This window comes from Podarcis filfolensis (assembly GCF_964270895.1).
Source record: "Podarcis filfolensis genome assembly, chromosome: Z".
Taxonomy (NCBI): Eukaryota; Metazoa; Chordata; class Lepidosauria; order Squamata; family Lacertidae; genus Podarcis; species Podarcis filfolensis.
The window spans coordinates 33,685,181-33,706,612 of record NC_139617.1 but is presented as its reverse complement, the minus strand read 5'-3'; the positions used below and the strand labels follow the sequence as shown (position 1 = coordinate 33,706,612).

The 21,432-nt window shown below is 43.9% G+C and overlaps 1 protein-coding gene across 3 annotated transcripts in view; it reads left to right on the top strand.

Annotated features, from left to right (window-relative positions):
- The first annotated feature begins 2,477 nt into the window (after positions 1 to 2,477).
- Positions 2,478 to 21,432, top strand: part of PRRX2 (paired related homeobox 2) — a 59,770-nt gene continuing 40,815 nt past the window's right edge. For all 3 annotated transcript variants that reach the window (XM_083596596.1, XM_083596595.1, XM_083596594.1), the window contains exon 1: positions 2,478 to 3,163. In XM_083596596.1, the coding sequence (XP_083452722.1) occupies positions 2,911 to 3,163 (253 nt within the window). In that variant the 5' untranslated portion in view covers positions 2,478 to 2,910. The remainder of the gene's footprint in view (positions 3,164 to 21,432) is intronic.

Genomic DNA, 21,432 nt, shown 5'->3' with positions numbered 1-21,432 from the left:
TCCTAGTCCAATGCTCTAACTACCATGTCCTGCTGACACTCAAATAGGGTGGGCCATAGTTAATCAGGAAAGGGATTATCACTTCTCTGACTGAACATCACAGACCTATGTCAGCTATACAGTTGCAATTATAACGTTTTAAGTGCTTTTTAAGTGCATTATACAAATGTGGCACTAGATGGCAATGGCGAGCTTATGGCAAATTCTTTTTTCCCCCAAAACGCTTTTAAAAAAAGCATTTTCATAGCGTTTTTTATATTCCACCAAAGACAGTAGGGAGTTGGGCTAAGCCCATGCACTGAAAATGCAACAGTTGCCATGAATATCCAGAGCTTTGATGCAGAACATCCCTTTTGGTTTCAGCCTTTCCAGATTCACTCATGGTTGCCGGATAAGAGGAGTGTTTCACCCAGGAAGCAAATTGGGAGCCAGGCCAGCCATCACTAACTGATCAACTTCCCCTAAAGTTTCTGATCTCGGCTGGGTCCATAGATTCCTGTCAAAACAGAATGTTTGCGAAGCCTGTCACTGAAATAAGCGAACATGATCAAAGCAGATCTTTGTTTTTTTAACAGTTCTGGGTTCTTCAAGTTCTTTCAAAGGGTAACCAGGAGAAAGGAGAAGAGGGTGCAACTCCGATAAGTTTATAAAATATAGCATTGTAGGAAAATTGACATCACGGGGCAAATCCGTTGTCATTTTTGTTATGGACAGGAGCCTTTCATTTAACATTTTGGATCCAATTCATGTGTCCCAGAAACTGCCAATGAAAATATAATATGTTGGTTCTGTAGTTGGAAAGAATCCCAGCCAGTAAGTCTGGAAGTCAGAGGCTGAACAAATCCCTCTCGTCACTGCAATCCTGTGCTGTGGGTTTGGTTACTTGCTTCCTTAAAAACCCCCACTGGGTTTAAAAAACAGCAACAAAGTCATGGGACAAAGTGAAATCCAAGGCTTGGACCAGCCAATCAGGCCCTGATGGAAAACACTTCTTCTTAGAGGAGCTTCCAAGGATCCACTATAATGTTTATGTTTGTGACTTAACGGCTTCTTTCCTTTCATCTGTTCTGCAGATCTGTTACGTGGAACTCTAGGTAGCAAGCAAGAGAAGTTCTGACCAGGAATGGGCAACCTCGCTTCTGTTCAGAAGAACAGAAGAAGAGCCTGCTGGATCAGGCCAATGGCCCATCTAGCCCAGCATCCTGTTCTCCAAGGGGAAGCTTCCAAGCAGGATAAGAGGGGACGCAAACCTACAGAAGCAGGGAGAATGCAGTGGGTTTCTTTGTTCAGCAGAAAAACATGCTTCGGACAGAAAACCCTGCCATGATCCCTGAAAGTGATAAGCCAGGCTGCCCAGCACCTGGATGGAAGACCTTCTCCACAAAAGCACAAATTAATTTCTCTCCATAGGGGTGAATGGTGACAGTTTAGATGGGAGGGGCAATAAATAAATAAAGCCCCCCCACATGTCACTGATAACTGAACCTAGTCATAGGAACACAAGAAACTGCTTTCTGCTGACTCAGACCATTGGTCCACCATGCCCAGTATTGCCTACAGCGACTGGCAAGAGTTCTCCAGGGTTTCAGGTATGGAATGTATCCCAGTCCTACCTGAGGTTGCCATTGAGGATTGAACACAGAAACTTCTGCAAGCAAATCAGGTGCTCTACCATTGACCCAAGGGATACGGGTGGTGCTGTGGGTTAAACCACAGAGCCTAGGACTTGCTGATCAGAAGGTTGGCGGTTCGAATCCCCGCGATGGGGTGAGCTCCTGTTGCTCGGTCCCTGCTCCTGCCAACCTAGCAGTTCGAAAGCACATCAAAGTGCAAGTAGATAAATAGGTACCGCTCCAGCGGGAAGGTAAACGGTGTTTCCGTGCGCTGCTCTGGTTGGCCAGAAGCGGCTTAGTCATGCTGGCCACATGACCCGGAAGCTGTACGCCGGCTCCCTCGGCCAGTAAAGCGAGATGAGCGCCACAACCCCAGAGCCGGCCTTGACTGGACCTAATGGTCAGGGGTCCCTTTACCTTTACCATTGACCCACCGCTCTTCCCCCAATTAGGAGTTAAGAATGTACCAGCCTGGATAGCTCGGTTGGTTAGAACATGGGGTTGATAATGCCAGTCCCTGTAAGGGACAGCTGCCTATTCCTGCACTGCAGGGCATTGGATTACATGACCTTCAGGGTTCCTTCCAACTTTATGATTCTATTTGGGGTGGAGGTGGGGACTTCAGGTAGGCAAATTATTTTCCCGTTTAAAGCTGTCCTTTTTCCAAACACGCTCCCCCCGCAAACGAACTTGTAGAAAAAAAGGCAGGGGGACGACTAACCGAAAAACAGAAAAATAAGGAGCAGGAGGGGTGTGTGTGGTTGTCTGTCTGTCTGTTAAAAAGCAAACTTTTTTTGTCGATTTCAGAGGAGGGAGGGGAGGGGGCAGCTCCTCTTGAGTCAGTTTCAGGAGAAGGGAGGGGAGGAAGGCTTCGTCAGTTTCAGCAAAGGAGGGCCAACCTCTTGTCAATTTCAGAGCCAGGGGAGTCGTGCGAAAGAAAGAAAAAGAAACCAACAACTTTGGTCTCTGAGCGGCTCGAGAAGAAGCCAGAGAGAGTTTTGTGGGCTAGGCTGAGCAAGGGGAAATTGGGGGCGCGCTCCCTCGCCCTGTTTCCCCTCTCTTAGACGTCGACACGAGGCAGACCGAGATCTTCCCATCTCTTTTCCCTGGGAAACCACAGCCAGGAAGAGCAAATTGGGGGTGTAGCGGGGGTCATCAGAACTTTTTTTGGGGAGGGGAGTAAGAGGGGGGAAAGGCAAGGAGAGCCGGATCGCTCGCAGTCTCCTGGGTTTGTGGGTGCTGGTCAGCCGGGGTGGGTGGGGGGTCAGCAGGCGCCCTGGAGCCCCCCACCTCCGCGATGGACGCTGTGGCAGCCTTCGGCATGGATAAGCAATTTGCCCCGAACCCGGTGCGGATTTTGGACCCTCCGGACAACCCCCAGGCTCGGAAAAACTTCAGCGTCAGCCACCTCCTGGATTTGGAGGAAGTTGCCGCCGGCATGAATGGGGCAGCCAAGGAATCCGGCGCAGAGGCGAGGGAGAGCGGCAAGGGCGGGCCGGACCCCTCTGGGGGCAGCAGCGGGAGCGAAGGAGGAGGCGCCCTTCGGGAAGGTGAGCGCTTTTTAGATGAAGGGGGGAAGAGGAAAGAAGAGAAGATGTCCTCAGACTTTCTTTTTGAGGGGGGTGTACTAAAGAATCTGTGACGATAGGATGTCCGGACTCATCCAACATCTGTGAAATGGGTAGGAAATGCCGGCCAGGCCTGGGGGAATCCACAAGCTTTCACACCCTGGCAGCTTTGCTCGCAGCTCCTCATAAAGTCCACCTACTTGGGAGTCAGCCCCACTGAATTCAAGAGGACTTGACTTATGAGTAGACATGATCCAAATGGTGCCGTTTATGGCAGATTTGGGGCCTGATCATGCCCGTTGTAAAGCATTTCACAGAGTGATCCTCATCAAAACACCATCCTTTATATTCCCCCCTTTCTTATTTCATCTAAATTTTCCCATAGTTTTATTGTTTATAATTTATTGGGTTTTCCACAAAAAATGGCAAATCCAGATTAATTGGTGAAATGATAACAGGTGGTGTTTTGATGAGAACAGCATTGTGTGGATGCTGTGTTGAACTTGTGTGCAACAGCCATCCCAAATCCACTATAAAGTAAGGTGTGCATAGGTTCCTTCCACATCTTCCTTAGTGGAAGCAAAAGCGCTGTTGAAATTGGTATCCAATTGGGCCCTGTTCCTTCCATTGGGCCTTGCACTTTGTATTTTTTTCTGCAGGATTGTGCTCCTCTCTCTCTATCTCTATCTCTGTCTCTGTCTTTCTTGTATCTTTTCATAATCACACACTCTGAGTCTGGGTTTATAGGACCAGCATCCTTTCCTGCACAGTGCCTAGCATGTAGTCCCTTTGCATTAATCTGGTTGGCCACTGTGAGAACAGGATGCTGGACTAGATGGCCCCTTTTGGGGGTCTCTTTTTAGGTGCTTATGTTCTATATGTTAGCTCCAGGGTCAGAGGCAGCAATACTTCTGAATACCAGTTGCAGGAAACTGCAGAAGGGGAGAGTTGCTGTTTCCAAGGGCATCTGGTTGGCCACTGTGAGAACATGATGCTGGACTAGATGGGACATTGGCCTGATCTTACATCCCTGCTATTTCAATGACCAGTAGTTCCAGTGGTTAGCAATAGATTCCCCTCCTCCCCCAGGCCTTGGAAACTGGGGAAAGAGGTGGGGGTTTTGTTTGGCAAACAGACATCTTAAAGCCATGGAGAGGAGTTTTTGCAGTTCATCTATGCTCTGAAATATGTTTGTGCATGAGCAAACGCCATGGAGACTATTGTAAGCATCGTGAAATGTGACATCATGACAACAGCCACACATCCAAGAAGATTCCTTCTCCTTCTCCTTCTCCTTCTCCCTTCTCCCTTCTCCCTTCTCCCTTCTCCCTTCTCCCTTCTCCCTTCTTTCAGGATACAAATTCTTCAAAAGGAGGCTTACAAGAAACATAAAATTTATATGCTGCTTTTCAGCCAAAAAGACTCCCAAGGCAAGAATAAACAGATGTACACAAATACAACACAGAGCAAATACAACATAATGCAGAAACAAATGATGTAAATTCAACACATTTCAACAGTATCAGAAACCAAACGCATCTCTGCTCCTGCCAAAAAAAAGGCAGATGACATTCCCTACAAAAATGTTAAGGGTGAGAATACTTAAGCATATATAAAATGTCATCAGAAAGCTTCCCACAAGGCAGATGGGATAGATTAGCGCAGGAGTGGTGGTGGTGGTGGTGGTAAAAAGACTGCTTAGTTTTGCCATGAATACCAATGGATAGTTGAGTTGCCTGGACCATAATTTATTGATGAGTTCTCAAGAGCCTTGGGGCTGAAATCATCACCAACTATATAGGCACAACTTTGGTCCTGAATGCAAAACTCTGCCGCTAATGGTTCATGGGTGAGGGTCCAAGTCCTGACAACTTGAGTCCTAAAGCCTTTGTTCTAATGCTGGTGGTTCCCAGGGCCTCCTAGAAAGTGAAGCTTCCTCCTGGAGAACATGCTCACAGTCACCTTTGCAAGTATTCCCAGGCATAGGAAGGATGAGTCTGACCTGTCCTTAATTTTAGCTGCCTAAAATATTATTGTTGCCATTTGTAATAAAGTTAAGAATTTTAAGGGCCTTAGCTAGAAGAGCTAGACGTGGTTTATGACTAGTAATAAGATATTATCATCATTATTGTAAGTGCTGGATCAGGCCAAAGGGGGCCTAGCCGATCCAGCATCCTGTTCTCACAGATGCCAGGATTGGGAAACCCAAAAGCAGGATTCTACAACAAGAGCAACTCTCCCCTCCTGCGGTTCCCAGCGACTGGAATTCAGAAGCATCACTGCCTCTGACCATGGAGACAGAGCATAGCCATCCATGTAAAACATAAGCATGCAAGCAGAGCTCTGTTGGATCAGGCTAACGTGAGCCCATCCAGTGTAACATCTTGTTCTGACAGTGGACAACCAGATGCTTCCATTGTTGTTGTTGTTGTTGTTGTTGTTGTTGTTGTTGTTGTTACTATTATTTATTGAATTTATATACCTTCCTATACCCGGGGGTCTCAGGGTGGTTCACAGAATAAGAAATTTGCAAGCAGGACATGAGCACAAAGCATTTGTCTGCTACCAGGGTAATTTCAGGGGCACCTTAGCATGCTTTCAAACACTTGTGTGCTCCCCACTACACCATAAACTGCATGTGTTGCAAGGACGCACTGGTTAGACTGGCCATTTTTACGGCAATCTGGTTCTGCTTCTTCCTGCATTGGTCTTAGCAATACTCATGCATGTGCATCGACAACATCCCGGAGGGTAAAAGTTCTCTCTTTGTTTTCCATTTTCAATGTCATATATGGGGGGAAAATGCAACAGGCATCCCTTGGAATCAATCTGTACAGCCCAAAAAATATTCTGTGGAGAGCCCCAGGCCCAGAGAGAGAGGGGGGCACCATATGGGCCACTTGGCCCAGGCCTCTGATTCCAAAGGGGGCCTTGGTCAGCACATTCACAATTGCAGGGGATGCACTGGGGTGAACGCGGAGGCGCAAAGGCGGCGGTGGTGGTCGGATTCCCTGGGGCCATGGCTGGCAGCACAAGAGAAAACCTCCGGCGTCCGTCACCGAAAGAAATTGCTGATCAAATGCTAAACTTGAATTTGGAAAACGTTTTTCCAAATCTTTTAATTGCATTATGCATTTTCTTATCATTACCAGCTACAGTGGTCTCCAATGAGAGAAGTTTCAATATATTAAAATGAATTAAGTCTTTCTTTCGATTAACAATGGCTTAAGAACGCCTAAATGGTTTAGCAATGATAAACATAAACCATGATAAGGCAAAGTTGCTTGATTTTTGCTGCGTAATTCAAGAATTCGCAGAAAAGAAATTTATAAGACTTCAGTTATCCCCAGGGTAAAAAAAAGGGGGGGCACATTATCTACCTGGCCTGGGCCTCTGCCTGGCTCTGCAAGGCCCTGGAAAGCCCTGTAAAAATGAAAAGACTATGGACAACCCCCTTTCATTTCAATGGGGTTTGAACAGGAGAACATCCCATTAGATTTGGGATACATAAGACTTAAGCACCCAGCTATGTGCTTCAGATCTCAAGAGGTTTTCCCTGGGATACATTGTGCTCTCAAGGACTTCCTGAAAGCTCTGACAGAAGTATAAATTTGTTGTGCGTAATCTAGCTTAAGTATACCCATTTGAATGAATGGGAACTGTCACAACTGCTATTACGGGGTCAAAATGACTCTTGTGGGTGTCCCCATCCATTTAAATGACCACCCTGTGAAGTAATGAGAAGGCTGCAGCTTTGTGTTAGCGAATGTGTTTTGCATGCAGAAGGTCCCAAGCTCAATTCTCAATGGCATCTCCTGGTGGGGCTGTGAAAGACCCCTTGGTTAAAAATCTTGAGAGCTGCCGCCAGTCAATGTTGACAGTTCTGAGCTGCATGGACTCTTGGTCTAACTTGGTATAATTTCTTGTGTTCTCATTAAACCAGCCTTTAATTCAGAACTGTGAGGACTGGAATCTTTATTTTTAAGGAAAGGGTCAGAACTCAGAAGCAGAGCATCTGCTTAGCATGCAAGAGGTTTGAGATTCAGTTCCCAGCATCTCCAGATTCAGCTGGGGAAGACTCCCTGGCTGAAGCCCTGGAGAGCTGCTGCCAGTCAGTGTTGACAATTCTGAGCTAGATGGAACAAAGGCTCCACCCAGAATAAGGCAGCTTCCTATGTAGGTCACTCTTCTAACCATTTCACAAAGGAGACAACTGAGACTGAGCTAGTGGCCCCCATTGGCAGAGGTATGATCTGTATGTCCAACTACCACCACAAGGACCACCTTCCTATTACTCATTTATTATAATTTATTATGGTTACACACAGCCCTAAAATCCTAAAATAGGCTGAAGGGTGTTGCATAGATGCTTTTTTAGACTGATTAATTGATTGATTAATTGTATTTATTTTTGGTGGGTTTTATAGTCTGTCCTTCAGTCAAATGCCCAGCTCTGTTGCTCCTGTGCCTTTAGTTTAGGGGATTGACTTGCAAATGACAGCAGGTCTCCCAGTTGTGAACAACAGATGCTGTCTTGATGGAACTCCTTTTTCATAGGCAAAGAAGGAAGCCAACATGACCTCCCTCCATCTCATCTTTTGGAAATTTTTAATTTCTAACCTAGCTTCAGTTCAAATAGCACTGGGATGAAAACAGAAACAACCTTCCAAGCATGGCAACTCATAATGATCATGAGAGCATGGTGCATTTTCCCTTGATGACACATTTAGTGATCATCTAGACCCGAATCACAGCTTTTCCTACACAAGGTGGGCACCCTATTGCAACTCAGTTTGGCTTTCCTCTTCCCAGTCTGTGAAACCAGAATAATAATGTTGATCTGCTAAATGGTGTCATGGTGAGGATTGGTGAAATTGTAGCCTATAGACTTAAATATAAAGGAAAAGAACAAATGTTAAGTGAAATTTGCAGTGCCTGGGGGACCTCAGAATTAGGAACAGAAATCCAGAAAGACTGCTTCAAATATTTATTTCATATTTATTTATCATTTATCATAATAAAGTAAGTAAATGGGCACTAATTGGTTGGGCCACCCCTGAGCCGTTAGAAATCAATAACTCCTTTTACCAGGCTCTCTTTTTTTGCAATGGATGCTCTGCATGAGAATAATTTCATTTCATTTCACAAAATGTATATACCACTTGATTGTAAGCAAGCAAACAAGCAAGCCAACCAACCAACCAACCAACCAACCCTCAAGCAATTTTTTTTTTAAAAACCCCACACAAATTATCGGTAAGAACTGTTAAAAACAACTATTTAAAACATTTGCAAATAATTTAAATAAAAACCTGATTAAAATAATTGCCAACAATCTGCATAGCTGGGTAAGCTTTGCCTAAAACAAAAATGTTTTTTAGTAGGCACCAAGAACAGAACAGTGAAGGCACCTTCCTGATGTCAACAGGCAGGGAGTTCCAAAGTGTGTGTGCTGCCACACCAAAATATCAATTTCATTCATATGCAGAATTGGTATTGTGTGGCACCTGTAACAGTGGCCATTCCACTGACTGAAGCAGTCGAGTGGGCACTTGTCAGGTAAACTGGTCCCATGTTGCTGAGGGCTTTATATACTAATAGGGACACCTTGAACTTGGTAGCAAATTGAGAAGACCTGAGCAAAGTGTTACACTAGGGCCTCTCCATCAGCTGATGGTAACATCAAGTGAATGTTTCCATATAGGGAACAGGCAGACGCAGAGATAACGACAACATTCTATCCAAACATATAGGGTATTCTCCCCATTAACCTCCAGTTGCAAACCATTTTCTGGGGTGGGGGGCAGTTTTGATGTTCAGATGTACATTCAAGAACTGTGTGAGAAGGCCTTTAGCCAGGCCATTGTCTTAATGGCAGGCACGTGCAACCGTGAGCGGGATCAGGGATAGGGTTACAGAAATCATATATTTTTGGTGCGGGGTCGTGGTGGCCACCATTGTTCTTTCCTGCATGCATGGGAGCTTAACCCTTATGTGCCCACTTAACTGCTTTGATCAGTGGAACTGGCCCCGTAATAACTTTATATTTTAGTGTAGCAGCTCCTTTACTTTGGAACTCCCTGCCCCTTGATACTTGGCAGGTGCCTTCACCGTAGTCTTTTTGGTGCCTGCTAAAAACATTTTTTGCTTAGACAAGCCTACCTAGATGTTTAGAAAGCTGGTGTGAGTATTAATTTGCTCTCAGTCTATAGTTAACATTAACAACTTAAGACTTTCAAAAGAGTTATAATCTTTTTCGAAATTCTTAAATGATTAACGTTAATTTTCCTTATTGATAATTTCATTGCTTAATTGCTTCATATTATTTTTAGTGAAATAAATAAATAAATAAATAAATTTACTCTAGAGCCAGAGCAGAGTTCATGTAGTATTATATACTTGCACTGTGTCCTGTTTTGCTTCAGGGGATAAAAGACTAGCTCAACACTCCTCTCCCTTCTGTTAGTAATGGGAGAAAAACACGTATGGATTCCTTTCTCATACAGAAGAAAAGGCACTGTTCTTTTAATGATGGCACAGTTCTGTGTCAATTACGTGGGAGTACGTTAGCACTGAATTTAGGAAGCTGTACTTCTCAGCAGAAATAAGCCTTTCACATTTCGAAGAATGCAGCAGAATGATGATAAGGGCTCTGGCAAAGGTGGACTAGCAAAAAAGGCCAGGACAGCATTTGATATATGGGAACTTATCTTCCATTACTAAGTAGAATTGTCTTACTGTTGATTATACAAGCATTCTTGCTTGGTTTGGTCAGGGTTTTTTTTTTTTTCAACCAGCTAATAGGAAGAATTCCTGTGTTGGATAATAATTGGGTTGTGGTTTTTTTTAAAATAAAAATAAGTTTGTTGCAAAATCCAAACTAAAATAACCAAAGTGGGTGAATTAGTGTCTTCCTTAATTTCTTACCTCTACTGTGCCCTGAATCAGCTCCCCACCTTCCTGACCGCCCCACCCAAGGTAATTTGTGAAAAATGTGTCAGTTAACTCAGAACTGGTTTCTAAGAAAGGAGTTAGCCTAGCTTAACAGATGCAGATCTGAATTCTGATCAGAAGTTAGTTGTATCTTTGGAAATTTAACGCAACCAGTGCCTCCTGTTGCCCATTGCATTTTAAAACTGTGTGGTGAGGACCATTGTTTTTTCTTTCCTAATGGAACGGTTCAGAGCCTTCCTCCCTTCTTTGATGACTTCCAAGGCCAGCAACTGTCTTTTCATTTGGGAATGAGGGTCCTGGGATTCCTATAATGCAAGAGGACAAGGTTCAGGAGCACCAAAATATATTGATTGCATATGTCCCATAAATTGCATGCCTACCTACTGCCATGAGCACCAGCTGACGTACATTATAAGGATGTCTTTCTTTCATCTTCGCTTTTAAAATCACTTGTCCTGAATCTACGACAGTAATGCATATCTGCAATCAGTTTGCCAGAACCTACCGCAGCATCGGTCTAAGTTTCAATGTGAAGTAGAATGAAAATTGGTGGCTTGGAGCACCTTTTGTTTTGGGAGAAATTGACGACTGCATTTATTCTCAGAAGGATCTGTATTCTTCTAACAAAAGCAGCCTTGGTTGGAAAATAATATTTGATTAAAAAAAAATAAAATTAAATGAAGCACATGAATACAGCTCACCCGGTGTAAAGCACTATTATCAAGTTCTGCTGCTTTCAGTGGGAGAGTTAAGCATTTTGCTTCCATCAAAGTGCTTGGCTCCAGTTCAGAAGCGTCCCCAGATTTATTTGTGATGATTAAGAGCAAGTGCATCAGAAGTCTGGAAAGAGGTCCTAATGGAACCTGCGGAGTGTAAGAGTCAATTTTGGTATAATAAAATGTATGATGTGATCGAGGAGAAATTTCTGGACTGTTTTCATGGTAATTAGATTGTGGGGTAATTAGGCAATGTCTTCTTCTTATTAAAGCCCCTTTTTCTTTTTTTTGTAAAAGTGCTTTAAAGAGTGGCACACGTTGTGGGTCTACCACAATTGACTCTGAATCCTCTTGAGTCTAATGAAATTCAGCTTTTGTCCTTCTGTTGTTAGACTGAAGGATGGAGGAGAAAGGGAAAGTGGTTGATTCTAGGAATCAGTCGCTGAAAGACTAAAAATGCATTCTGTAGAAAACCTTTTAATGCATGTATGTCTCTGTGTGTGTTATAGATGTAGCATTATATATATATTAAAATAAAATAATTAATCTCCACTCAAAGCAATTGTCAAAGCAGTGTTCTAATTTTAGGAACATTTATTCAGAAGAGAGGTTCCACTGATGGCAACAACATGGTTCTGGAACACTAATCAAGAGAGGCTCAGTGTATTAAGGACATTAGTGGCAGAAGTCAAATCTGGATAGGACTTTTAACATAAACCTACCAATTAACATTTTCTGAAATGGTACGCCAGAAAGCTATCTTGCAAAATCCACACTTCTCCAAATTTCCAACCAAATAAGGTGTACCCCCCACAAATTGTATATATTAAGGAAAGTGTGTGTAAAAATGCATATATTAGTTTTTTAAAAATGCAAGATGCATTTTGTTGTGGGAAATTGGTTTGCAAAATTGTGAACATTGGGCAAAAGTGCATACAAAATTGTGTGCGTCAGGAGAAAGCTAAGCAAAATGTTGATGAATTCTCATGAGGATTTTTTTTTTAATTATAAACTGATGTGGGCAACGTGAAAAACTGAACTGAAGGCTGAGGAAAATGAAAAATGGGAATAAACCAACACTCTCAGATTTCCCATAAGCTTCCAATTCATTTTATTAGATGGCAACACAATGAGGGTGAATATCTGGAATATATTGGTCATAATCCTACACATTTGCCACAATGAACCCCAGGGTTGCATTAGTCATATCAGGGCAAACCTGTTGAAGTAAGTACACATGAGACTAACTATGGCTTCAGTGGGTCTCCTCTAAGTAGGACATGGTTAGAGCCAGCTGACAGAAATCAATAGGATGATGCTTCCTATGGCAAAACTGTCTTCTGTTGCTTGAAGAAGGATTTGCGATGCAATTCCATGCATGTTTACTCAGAAGGTAGACCCACGGTATAAACTGGGATCTACAATCTGATACATGTATTGAATGTTTAAATGTTTTATTGTGTTTCTGTATATGCTGGAAGCCGCCCAGAGTGGCTGGGGCAAATCCTGTCAGATGGGTTAAAATTTAATTAAAATTAATGCAGTGTTACAAACTAATCCCAGTACAGTGGTACCTCAGGTTACATACGCTTCAGGTTACAGACTCCGCTAACCCAGAAATAGTACCTCGGGTTAAGAACTTTGCTTCAGGATGAGAACAGAAATCGTGCTCCAGCGGCGCGGCAGCAGCGGGAGGCCCCATTAGCTAAAGTGGTGCTTCAGGTTAAGAACAGTTTCAGGTTAAGTACGGAGCTCCAGAACGAATTAAGTACTTAACCTGAGGTACCACTGTATATACTGTATCCACTGAGAAACAGGCCCCATTAAATTCGATGGGACTTGCTCCCAGATAAGTGCATAAGGATTACTGCCTGTATTATGACTAACTTTAGCTAGATTGTCCTCTTATTTTTGTGTGGGGTGTGTGCAAAAAGAATTTCAGGGGACGGCAACTTATCTACCATGTCCCCACTGTAGCCTAGGGAACTGAATGTCTAGTCCAGTGGTTCCCAAACCTTTTCAGGGCACTGCTCCCTTGGTTCCATACACCCCTCCCTCAGCTCCCAGCCCTTTAAAGATCATTATTCAGAATAGCAGTTTGCACAAGCCAATAAGGAAGACAAACACACAAGAAAATGCAAAACAGAAACAATCACACCCCCCCCAAAAAATCTGGTTGAAACTATTAGTTTAATTAATTCAACAAAATCGATGAACTTGATTCAGTGATACCAGATGTTGCATGCAGAAATATTTTTGCACATTCTTACTAATGAAAACTTAAGGGGGAAGGAAATTTACAGCATAAAATATTTATATATAACTACTTACCAAACATGCACAAACCTTCACCTATCACAGATGTTCTGCAATCAATAGGAAAATCAATATCTGTTACCAATAGTCAGCTATCTTGTGGCAACTCAGAATCACAAATACAAACATGACCAAAGGAAATCACTTTGAAAGCAGTTAAGAGCACTAAAGCTTTAAACATGAAGTGAAGACCGTGTTTTGCTCAAGGCTCCAGCCTGGTTAATCATAAATACAGTACATATTCAACAAACTTGGAGGGACCCACCTCCAGTGCCCCCTGCCACCCTTTTGCCTCTTAGTGGCCCCAGGTAATCCCCACAGGGGGGCAGAACCACCCACTTTGAAAACCACTGGTCTAGATTTTGCATCCATGTTTACTCACCAAGACTGCAGTGCAGTCAAGAAACAGCTGATGAATCATTTAGCTTCACTGATGTTCATGTTAACTGATGAAAAAAAGTCCTCTGGATGAATCACTACAAAAATTCATATGCTTACTTTTGAATCGTTTTTAATGTAATTTTTTTTTTTTTAAAAAAAGCAACAGCTCATAGATGGGAAATGGCATCTCAAAGAATGTATGGAATGTGTGTTGGGGGGGATGGTTGGAAAAAAAGTTTGGGAACCACTGATTTAATTGAATGGCAATATGATAATCATTTTTGTGTTTCTGTATGCATAAACAGGAGGTGCCCGTGCCAATTTGCTCCGAATTACTGCATCTTTCCATTTGTCAAACCTGCTTTCCTCTGCACCATCACACTGACATTCTCCCACAAAGCAGAGGGGACCTCCCCCCCAGCATTTTTGCAGAACCACATATGGTGGCTGCCTCAGTTTAAATCTAAGCGGATTTCAGACAGTTGGGTTTCAGACACGGCTCCATTAGAAATCAGAAGGTGGAGACTCCTCCTCCCCACAATCTTTTAATAGATCTTGCAATTCCAGTGAAAAATGGCCCAGGAAAATAAAACCCTGGTGCTTAATTCTTATAGGAAGAACGCTTTGGATTTGTAATCCCAGAATGAGTTGTTGAAGGTTTTTTTTTTTAAAAAAAGCCCCAAAAGCAAACAAAACATTATTTATAAAATGCTATTTTCCATTGTCACTTTGCTGGAAAAACCACAATAACATTCCAGACCAGGAGTAGCCAACTTCAAAGGATGTGGTATGGAGGCACAGAAGTGGTTTCAATACCATAACACACAGCTTGGATTTTTGTGTGTGCGTGTGTGGTGAGAGAGAGAGAGAGAGAGAGAGAGAGAGAGGAGGGAATGTCTGTATGTAATTATGCTCTTTCAAGCCATCCTTATACTTGCATTAAGAGATGCCCACTGGATCAGTTGCACAAATGCTTCTCTTGCCAGAAGATAGAGCTGATGCTCATTCCTGGAGCTTGCTTATGGTGGCGATAGTGGTGGTGAGGGAAGGGAGCACTCATTCAACTTGCGGGTTTTTTGCTCATGAAATCAATGACCACTTTTCATCTCTGTTGGGAGCGAAGGAAGCTGGAACTCGTAAAGAAATTGAAAAGGAGCCCTTCTGGAAAAGAGAGGGAACGGAGATCTTGTAAACACCCAGAAAAGTGGACTTTTACAGGGTCTTTATGTTCGCGGAGCAGGGAATGGAAAGGTTCTTTCCACTTCCCTCCCAGTTTGATCAAGGCACCTTGGAAGATGTCTCTAGAGGAGGATATCCAAGTCTCCTGCAATAGGATCTTCTTCTATGCTCCGTTCTTTCCACAAGGCAGGCCTCAGCAGGAAATTAAAGTCTCAACTCTGTCTTCAGAAGAGGGGGGCAGGTGGAGAATCGCATTTGCAAATCGACACAAGCGTCTCTCTGCTCCTTCTTGGTTTGCTTGGCTAGAGTTTCCCCTTGAGATGTTTAAATTACTGATGATTATTCCTGATTCATTTCCCTATTGAGTTCTAGGAACGGTCTTCAAAGAAGATCCAAAGGATCTGGAATGCTACTGAAGTAGGTTTACAAGGAAGTTGGAATGGGGGAGAAACTGGATTCAGTTTGTGTTTAATGGCAAATCTACTTGTAACCCACATACATGCAAACCAAAACACCACCATCTTTTGAAATTTGTACTTCTCCCAATTTTGCAGTGCAGTTCCCCAGCCAAGCAATGTGCCCAAAAATGCATTCACTGGTGTCTACATTGGCATGTATTCATTTGAATCCCCTCTTGGCAGTGAAGCTCCCTGGGTGACCTTAATTAATCACAGCCTATTGTGGGGATTACATGTGCACTTGGACCTGAGAGACCAGGCTTAAGATCTCTCCACTCAGCCATGATGCTTACTGGATTGTGTTGGGCTAGTCACTGACCTAAGAACGATGGACGGCAGAGTAATTTTAGGTGTTGAATCGCTTTGATTAGTTAAGTCATTTATTTATCTCTTTAAGACTTTTATATACCACTAAATTAGGCTCTGTCATTGTGTTTGGGATGGGAGCATCAAAATACTGGTGTTGAAAAGTGAAGGGGTTAGGTTTAGGATTAGGATTAAGGTTGCTTGGGGATTTCCTATTAATGCATCTGATTGGCTGCTGTGAGAATAGGATGCTGGATTTAGCTCACTTGACAGAGCATGATACTGTTAGTCTCAGGGTTGTGGGTCCAAGCCTCCCATTGGGCAAAAGATTCCTGCATGGCAGAGGGTTGGACTAGATGACACTTGGTGTCCCCTCCAACTCTACAATTATGTGATTCTGTGACTAGATGGACCATTGACTAGATGGACCCAGCAGGGCTCTTCTGATGTTCTAAGAGGTAGCAACTTTACCAAAAGGTTATTTGTGGGCAGGTGGCGGTTAAATGTGGGGTTTCCTTCATATTTCTGGAGCTGGTTTTTATGTGTACTATTTATTTTTATTCCTGAGAGAATGCTCTGTTTAGCCATTAATTGTGTTTTCTAGATTGTGAAAATTTCCACGGTTGGGTTTTTTTTTTTTTTTGACTTATCTTTTATTTAAGGTGTTTTGATCTGTGTTGCAAACAAGAAGCGGTCCAAACAAAATTCTGGTGCTTGGCTTACAAGGAGGTCAAAGGGAGGCACATCCAGTGCCAGATTTACATAAAAGCTAAGCATGCTGTAGCTTAGCGCACCACTCTCTTGGGGGCCCCCAAAAAAATTAAAGAAAAAACCCCTGGATGTACATTTCCAAAATATAAGATAACTGCAACAATTACTTTGACAAAATACATATTTTGTTATGTGCAAATGGCTTTAGGTTCCTAAATTACCATATAGCATATATTCAACACAAATAACAGCTGGACATATAAAGGGCCCCATTACCTTCAGTAGCTTAGAGTCTCATCAAACCTAAATCCAGCCCTGGGCACATCCTTTGGTTTCATCCTTTGACTTCCTCCTTGGCTGCGGGCAGGGGGACATGATTTGACTAAAACTGAAGGGGCTCCCATTGACCGGGGCTTGTGGGTTGCATTAAACCTTCATATTGTTTCACCTCAACACTAGAAACCTGGTAAATGATAATCCCTGTTTTCCAGGTGTGATATTCCAGGCACTGGTGGGGATGGTGGACGGGGCCATGAGGTCTTCAGGCCATTATGTAACACATGGTGGGTGTTTATCCTTCCACTCTCGAAATTTAAGTCTCCACAGCTCACAAAGACCATACTGGCTGTCTCTCAGTGCACACCCAGGTCACTGAGCCTGAGCTTCTACACTCACTGCCTGCCATGAACCACCAGCTGGAGGAGGCGGTGAGGACAGAGGGTGAAGAAAGAGCTGTGAGTAGAGGGGGGGCCTTCCCCCATCTCCTGGACCCCCTGAGAAACTCAGCAAACCTGCTGTACCTGGAATTGGCTGTAGAGAGTGCAGCTGAATGGGACACAGCTATGGGCATCCTGAGAAAGCACCGTCTACCCAGGGCTGCCCCCAAAAGCAAATTTAGAGTGAGAGTCCCCAAACTTGGCCCGTCAGATGTTTTGGGACTACAACTCCCATCATCCCTAGCTAACAGGACCAGTGGTCAGGGATGATGGGAATTGTAGTCCCAAAACATCTGGAGGGCTGAGTTTGGGGGTGCCTGGTCTAGGGTGATGTCCGCTGTTTCCAGGAACTCTTCTCATTGTGAGATGTTTGTAGGTGATCTGAGAGTTTGTTTGGACTCTGGGTGAGAACCTGGAGCCTGAGAGGGAGGGTGTGTCAGAAGAAAAACGAATTGATATTGATTTATATATACAGCGGTACCTCTGGTTACAGACGCTTCAGGTTACAGACTCTGCTAACCCAGAAATATTACCTCGGGTTAAGAACTTTGCTTCAGGATGAGAACACAAATCGTGCAGCAGCGGCATGGCAGCAGTGGGAGGCCCTATTAGCTAAAGTGGTGCTTCAGGTTAAGAACAGTTTCAGGTTAAAAACAGATCTCCAGAACAAATTAGGTTCTTAACCTGAAGTACCACTGTATTAGTAACTTTGTATTAATGTAACATTTTCATATGACAGTGCGTAATTTTGTAATACTTTGTTTAAGTTGTTTGTTGTTGCTTCAGTTTTCTGTGAACTCCTTAGATATATATTTAATATATTAAGCTGTATAGAAATTAAATAATCAATCAATCAATCCTGTTATCTTGCCATTGATCTCCATACTACAGGGATGTAGTTTAAAAGTACATGAACACCTGCCAAAATCAAGTATTTCACCAATACAATGAAAGAGGTACTGCTCTAATATTTGTTTTCCTCTTTCCTCCCCATTCGTATTTCCTTTTGTGTTGTGCCTGTTAGAATTTTAGCCTGAAGGCAGGAACGGTTTCATCTTTCAACATACAGGACAGTATTTAGAAAATGCTAGAGCTTTACAAAGTGTTGAATGATGCTAATGACTTCCTTTGCTCCTCAGTTTGCATTGCAAGCAGCTTGGGCTTTATCCATTTATTATTTCCCCTTTAGTATCTAAACACAACATGCCAGCACAGCACATCCCTTTCGCTCCGCCCAGAGCCACCTTCTCCAGATTGCATATGCTGCTAAAAACACAATTTCAGTTGCAGCTATTCTGCAATAATTGCAACCAGATCCACTGTGAGATGAAAACATCCTATTAAACATTAGAACACCTAATAGAAGGCTTAATTTCCCAGTGGGCCTGGTTGTAGGTATTAGAGAATAGCTGCAACTTGCACACATTTCGAAATAAGAAAAGGAAACACCACCAAGCTTCTTCCTCCTCTTCCTCTCCTCCCTCTCCTCCTCCTCCTCCAAACGGTAATTGAGTAAATTAATTCATTGCCTACTAGGCACAGAGTACCCTCTGAGAAGGTGTGACTCTAAAATAATTCAGATACGCTTACAGCACCCCTGTTTTTAGAAGCAAGCTCTTTTCAGGGCTTTCCCAGGAAACAAACTACTAGTCACAATTGCCATGCTCTGCCTCCAAGGTTGGAGGCTGTAATCAGGGGCAGCCCACCACTAGTGTAGTGGAAGATGAGGCTATTCACAGTGATAAGCAATAATGCTTCTGAATCCTACTTGATGGAAACTGCAGGAGTGGAGAGGGTACTGCTTGGGGGGTTCTGCTTGTGGCATCTGGGTGGCCACTGTGAGAACAGGATGCTGGACTAGATAGCCCGCTCTGGCCTTATCCAGCAGCCAGGCTTTTCTTATGTCCTTAACCTGTGTCTTCAGCTTTCATCCTGGGTTTGCTTAGACACAGCTTTTCAGAGGTTAGACTATGTCCAGTCTTTCTTGAGCATTTGCTCAATGATTTATCCAGTTTGGTGTAAGGCAACTTACTATGTTCCTCTTTGGAACTGTGGAGCCTAAAATCTTACTTTATTTTTAGAGGAATGGTCATAGCAGAGTGGCAGAGCACATGTCTGAACACAGAAGGCACCAGACTTATTCTCTGGTGTCTCCTGATAGGGCTGGGAAAGATTCCCTGTCTGTAACCCAAGTGAACCAGTCAGTGCAGACTATACTGAGCTGGATGGACCAATGGTCTATATCATCAGAAGGCAGCTTCCTATGATCTGGTGAACCAGGTCACTAAATGCCACTTTGCGGAAACTGGAAGGAATTAAAGGTAAAGGTAAAGGGACCCCTGACCATTAGGTCCAGTCGTGACCGACTCTGGGGTTGCGGCACTCATCTCGCTTTATTGGCCGAGGGAGCGGCGTACAGCTTCCAGGTCATGTTGCCAGCAAACTGGAGCAGCAGAAACGCCGTTTACCTTCCTGCCAGAGCGGTACCTATTTATCTACTTGCACTTTGATGTGCTTTTGAACTGCTAGGTTGGCAGAAGCTGGGATTGAGCAACGGGAGCTCACCCCGTCGCGGGGATTCGAGCCACCGACCTTCTGATCAGCAAGTCCTAGGCTCTGTGGTTTAACCCACAGTGCCACCCGTGTCCTCTAAAACCTGCTTTCAGCTGAAATCACCATTGCACAGTTATGATGTCTGATGGTGTTTCCCTACGCCTCCCAGTAAGTTTTCAAGGGCAATTCAAAGTATTGGTGCTGACCTTTAAAGCCAAACAGCCTCGACCGAGTATACCTGAAGGAGCGCCTCCACCCCCATTGTTCTGCCCAGACACTGAGGTCCAGCTCCGAGGGCCTTCTGGCAGTTCCCTCTCTGCAAGAAGTGAGGTTACAGGGAACCAGGCAGAGGGCCTTCTTGGTAGTGGCGCCTGCCCTGTGGACATAGCTGTCAACTTTTCCCTTTTCTTGCGAGGAATTCTATTCGGAATAAGGGAATTTCCCTTAAAAAAAGGAAAAAGTTGACAGCTATGCCTATGGAACGCCCTCCCATCAGATGTCAAGGAGATGAGTAATTATATAACATTTAGGAAACATCTGAAGGCAGCCCTGTATAGGGAAGCTTTTTAAGGTTTAAGGTTTTACTTTGCTTATATATATATGCTGAAAGCCGCCCAGAGTGTCTGGGGCAACCCAGTCAGATTGGCAGGGTACAAATAATAAATGATGCTGCTGATGCTGCTGAATACCCCCAGAAAAAAGCAAGTGGTAGTTGTGCCATTAACAATGCCTAGGGCTGTGTACAGTTTTAGCTCAGTGGCAGAATATCAGTTCCGCATGCAGAAGGTCCCAGGTTCAGTCCCCGTTATGTTCAGGTGTGGCAGGGAGAGACTTACTGAAATCTGGAGAGCCACTGCCGGCCAGTGTAGACAATACTGAGCTAGATGCACCAACTGTCTGACTGCCTGTGTTCCTAAGGTCATGCTTGAGGACTGGCTGTAGCTCAGTGGTAGAGCATTTATACTCTGCTCCTCTGCGCGGCTTACAGTGTGTATAAAAACATAGTAAAATGTCAAACACTAAAAAAGTTCCTGCCTTCAGCTGTCTTCTAAAAGTTGTGTAGTTCTTTATTTCCTTGACCTCTGATGTAACATTGGCAGTGGGGGGAGTAACTGGGCAGGCAAGAGAATAAGAAATGGGTCCCTTCCTGCCAAGTCACAACATATTCCATCCATCATTTTCCTTTTTCCTTTTCGGTGTTTGCTATTTGAGGAGTGAAAAAGACTGAGTTCCAGGCCTTTTACCCCTCCCAAGTTTCCATCTCTTAACAAGTGAAGGGGGCCGTTAAAATAAGATATTTCTTTGAGGTAAAAACAGGAAATAATTTTTCTCCCTGATGGTAAAACATGTAATTCTTCTTTGAGATGATTAAAAGTAAAAGTAAAGGAGGGATTGATTTCAGCAGCTAGAAATCAGTCTCTGCTTTTGTGGGGATTGAATGCCCAGCTGAAGGGTTGATCTAGGCTGCTGTTAGAAGCCAGTGATTAGTGGCCCTCAGTTCCCCTGCTTCCCTCATATGCCTGTTTTGAAAAAGGATGGTGCAGGTGTGTGTGGGGGGGCTGGGAGAGAGAGAGAGAGAGCAGTTGCATAGCTTGGGGTGGGGGTGGGGAAGGTGGGTGACCACTGAGGGCTGTGGCGAAAAGTGCCCCTTCAGCTGTTCCATTATTGTTTTGTATGGAACAGTAGCAACGTCTTCAGGCGCAAGGAGAGCCCGGGCGATTTCAAACGTCTCCTCTCCACAGACGCTGAAGAATATTGCCCTCTTCTTGGCGTCTTCTTCATCGGTGACCCCTTTGGCTTCTAGGAGGAAGGTGAAACGGGAGGCGTACGCTTCCTAGTCTCCAGATGCTGGGTTGAACGGTGAGAAGCTGCTGTCGGTTGCCATTCTGAGTTCCTTGTGTCCCGGAGCTGAAGCCTGGATACACGGTGCGAGGCAGCGGTACGGCAGGTGGCGGTGCTGC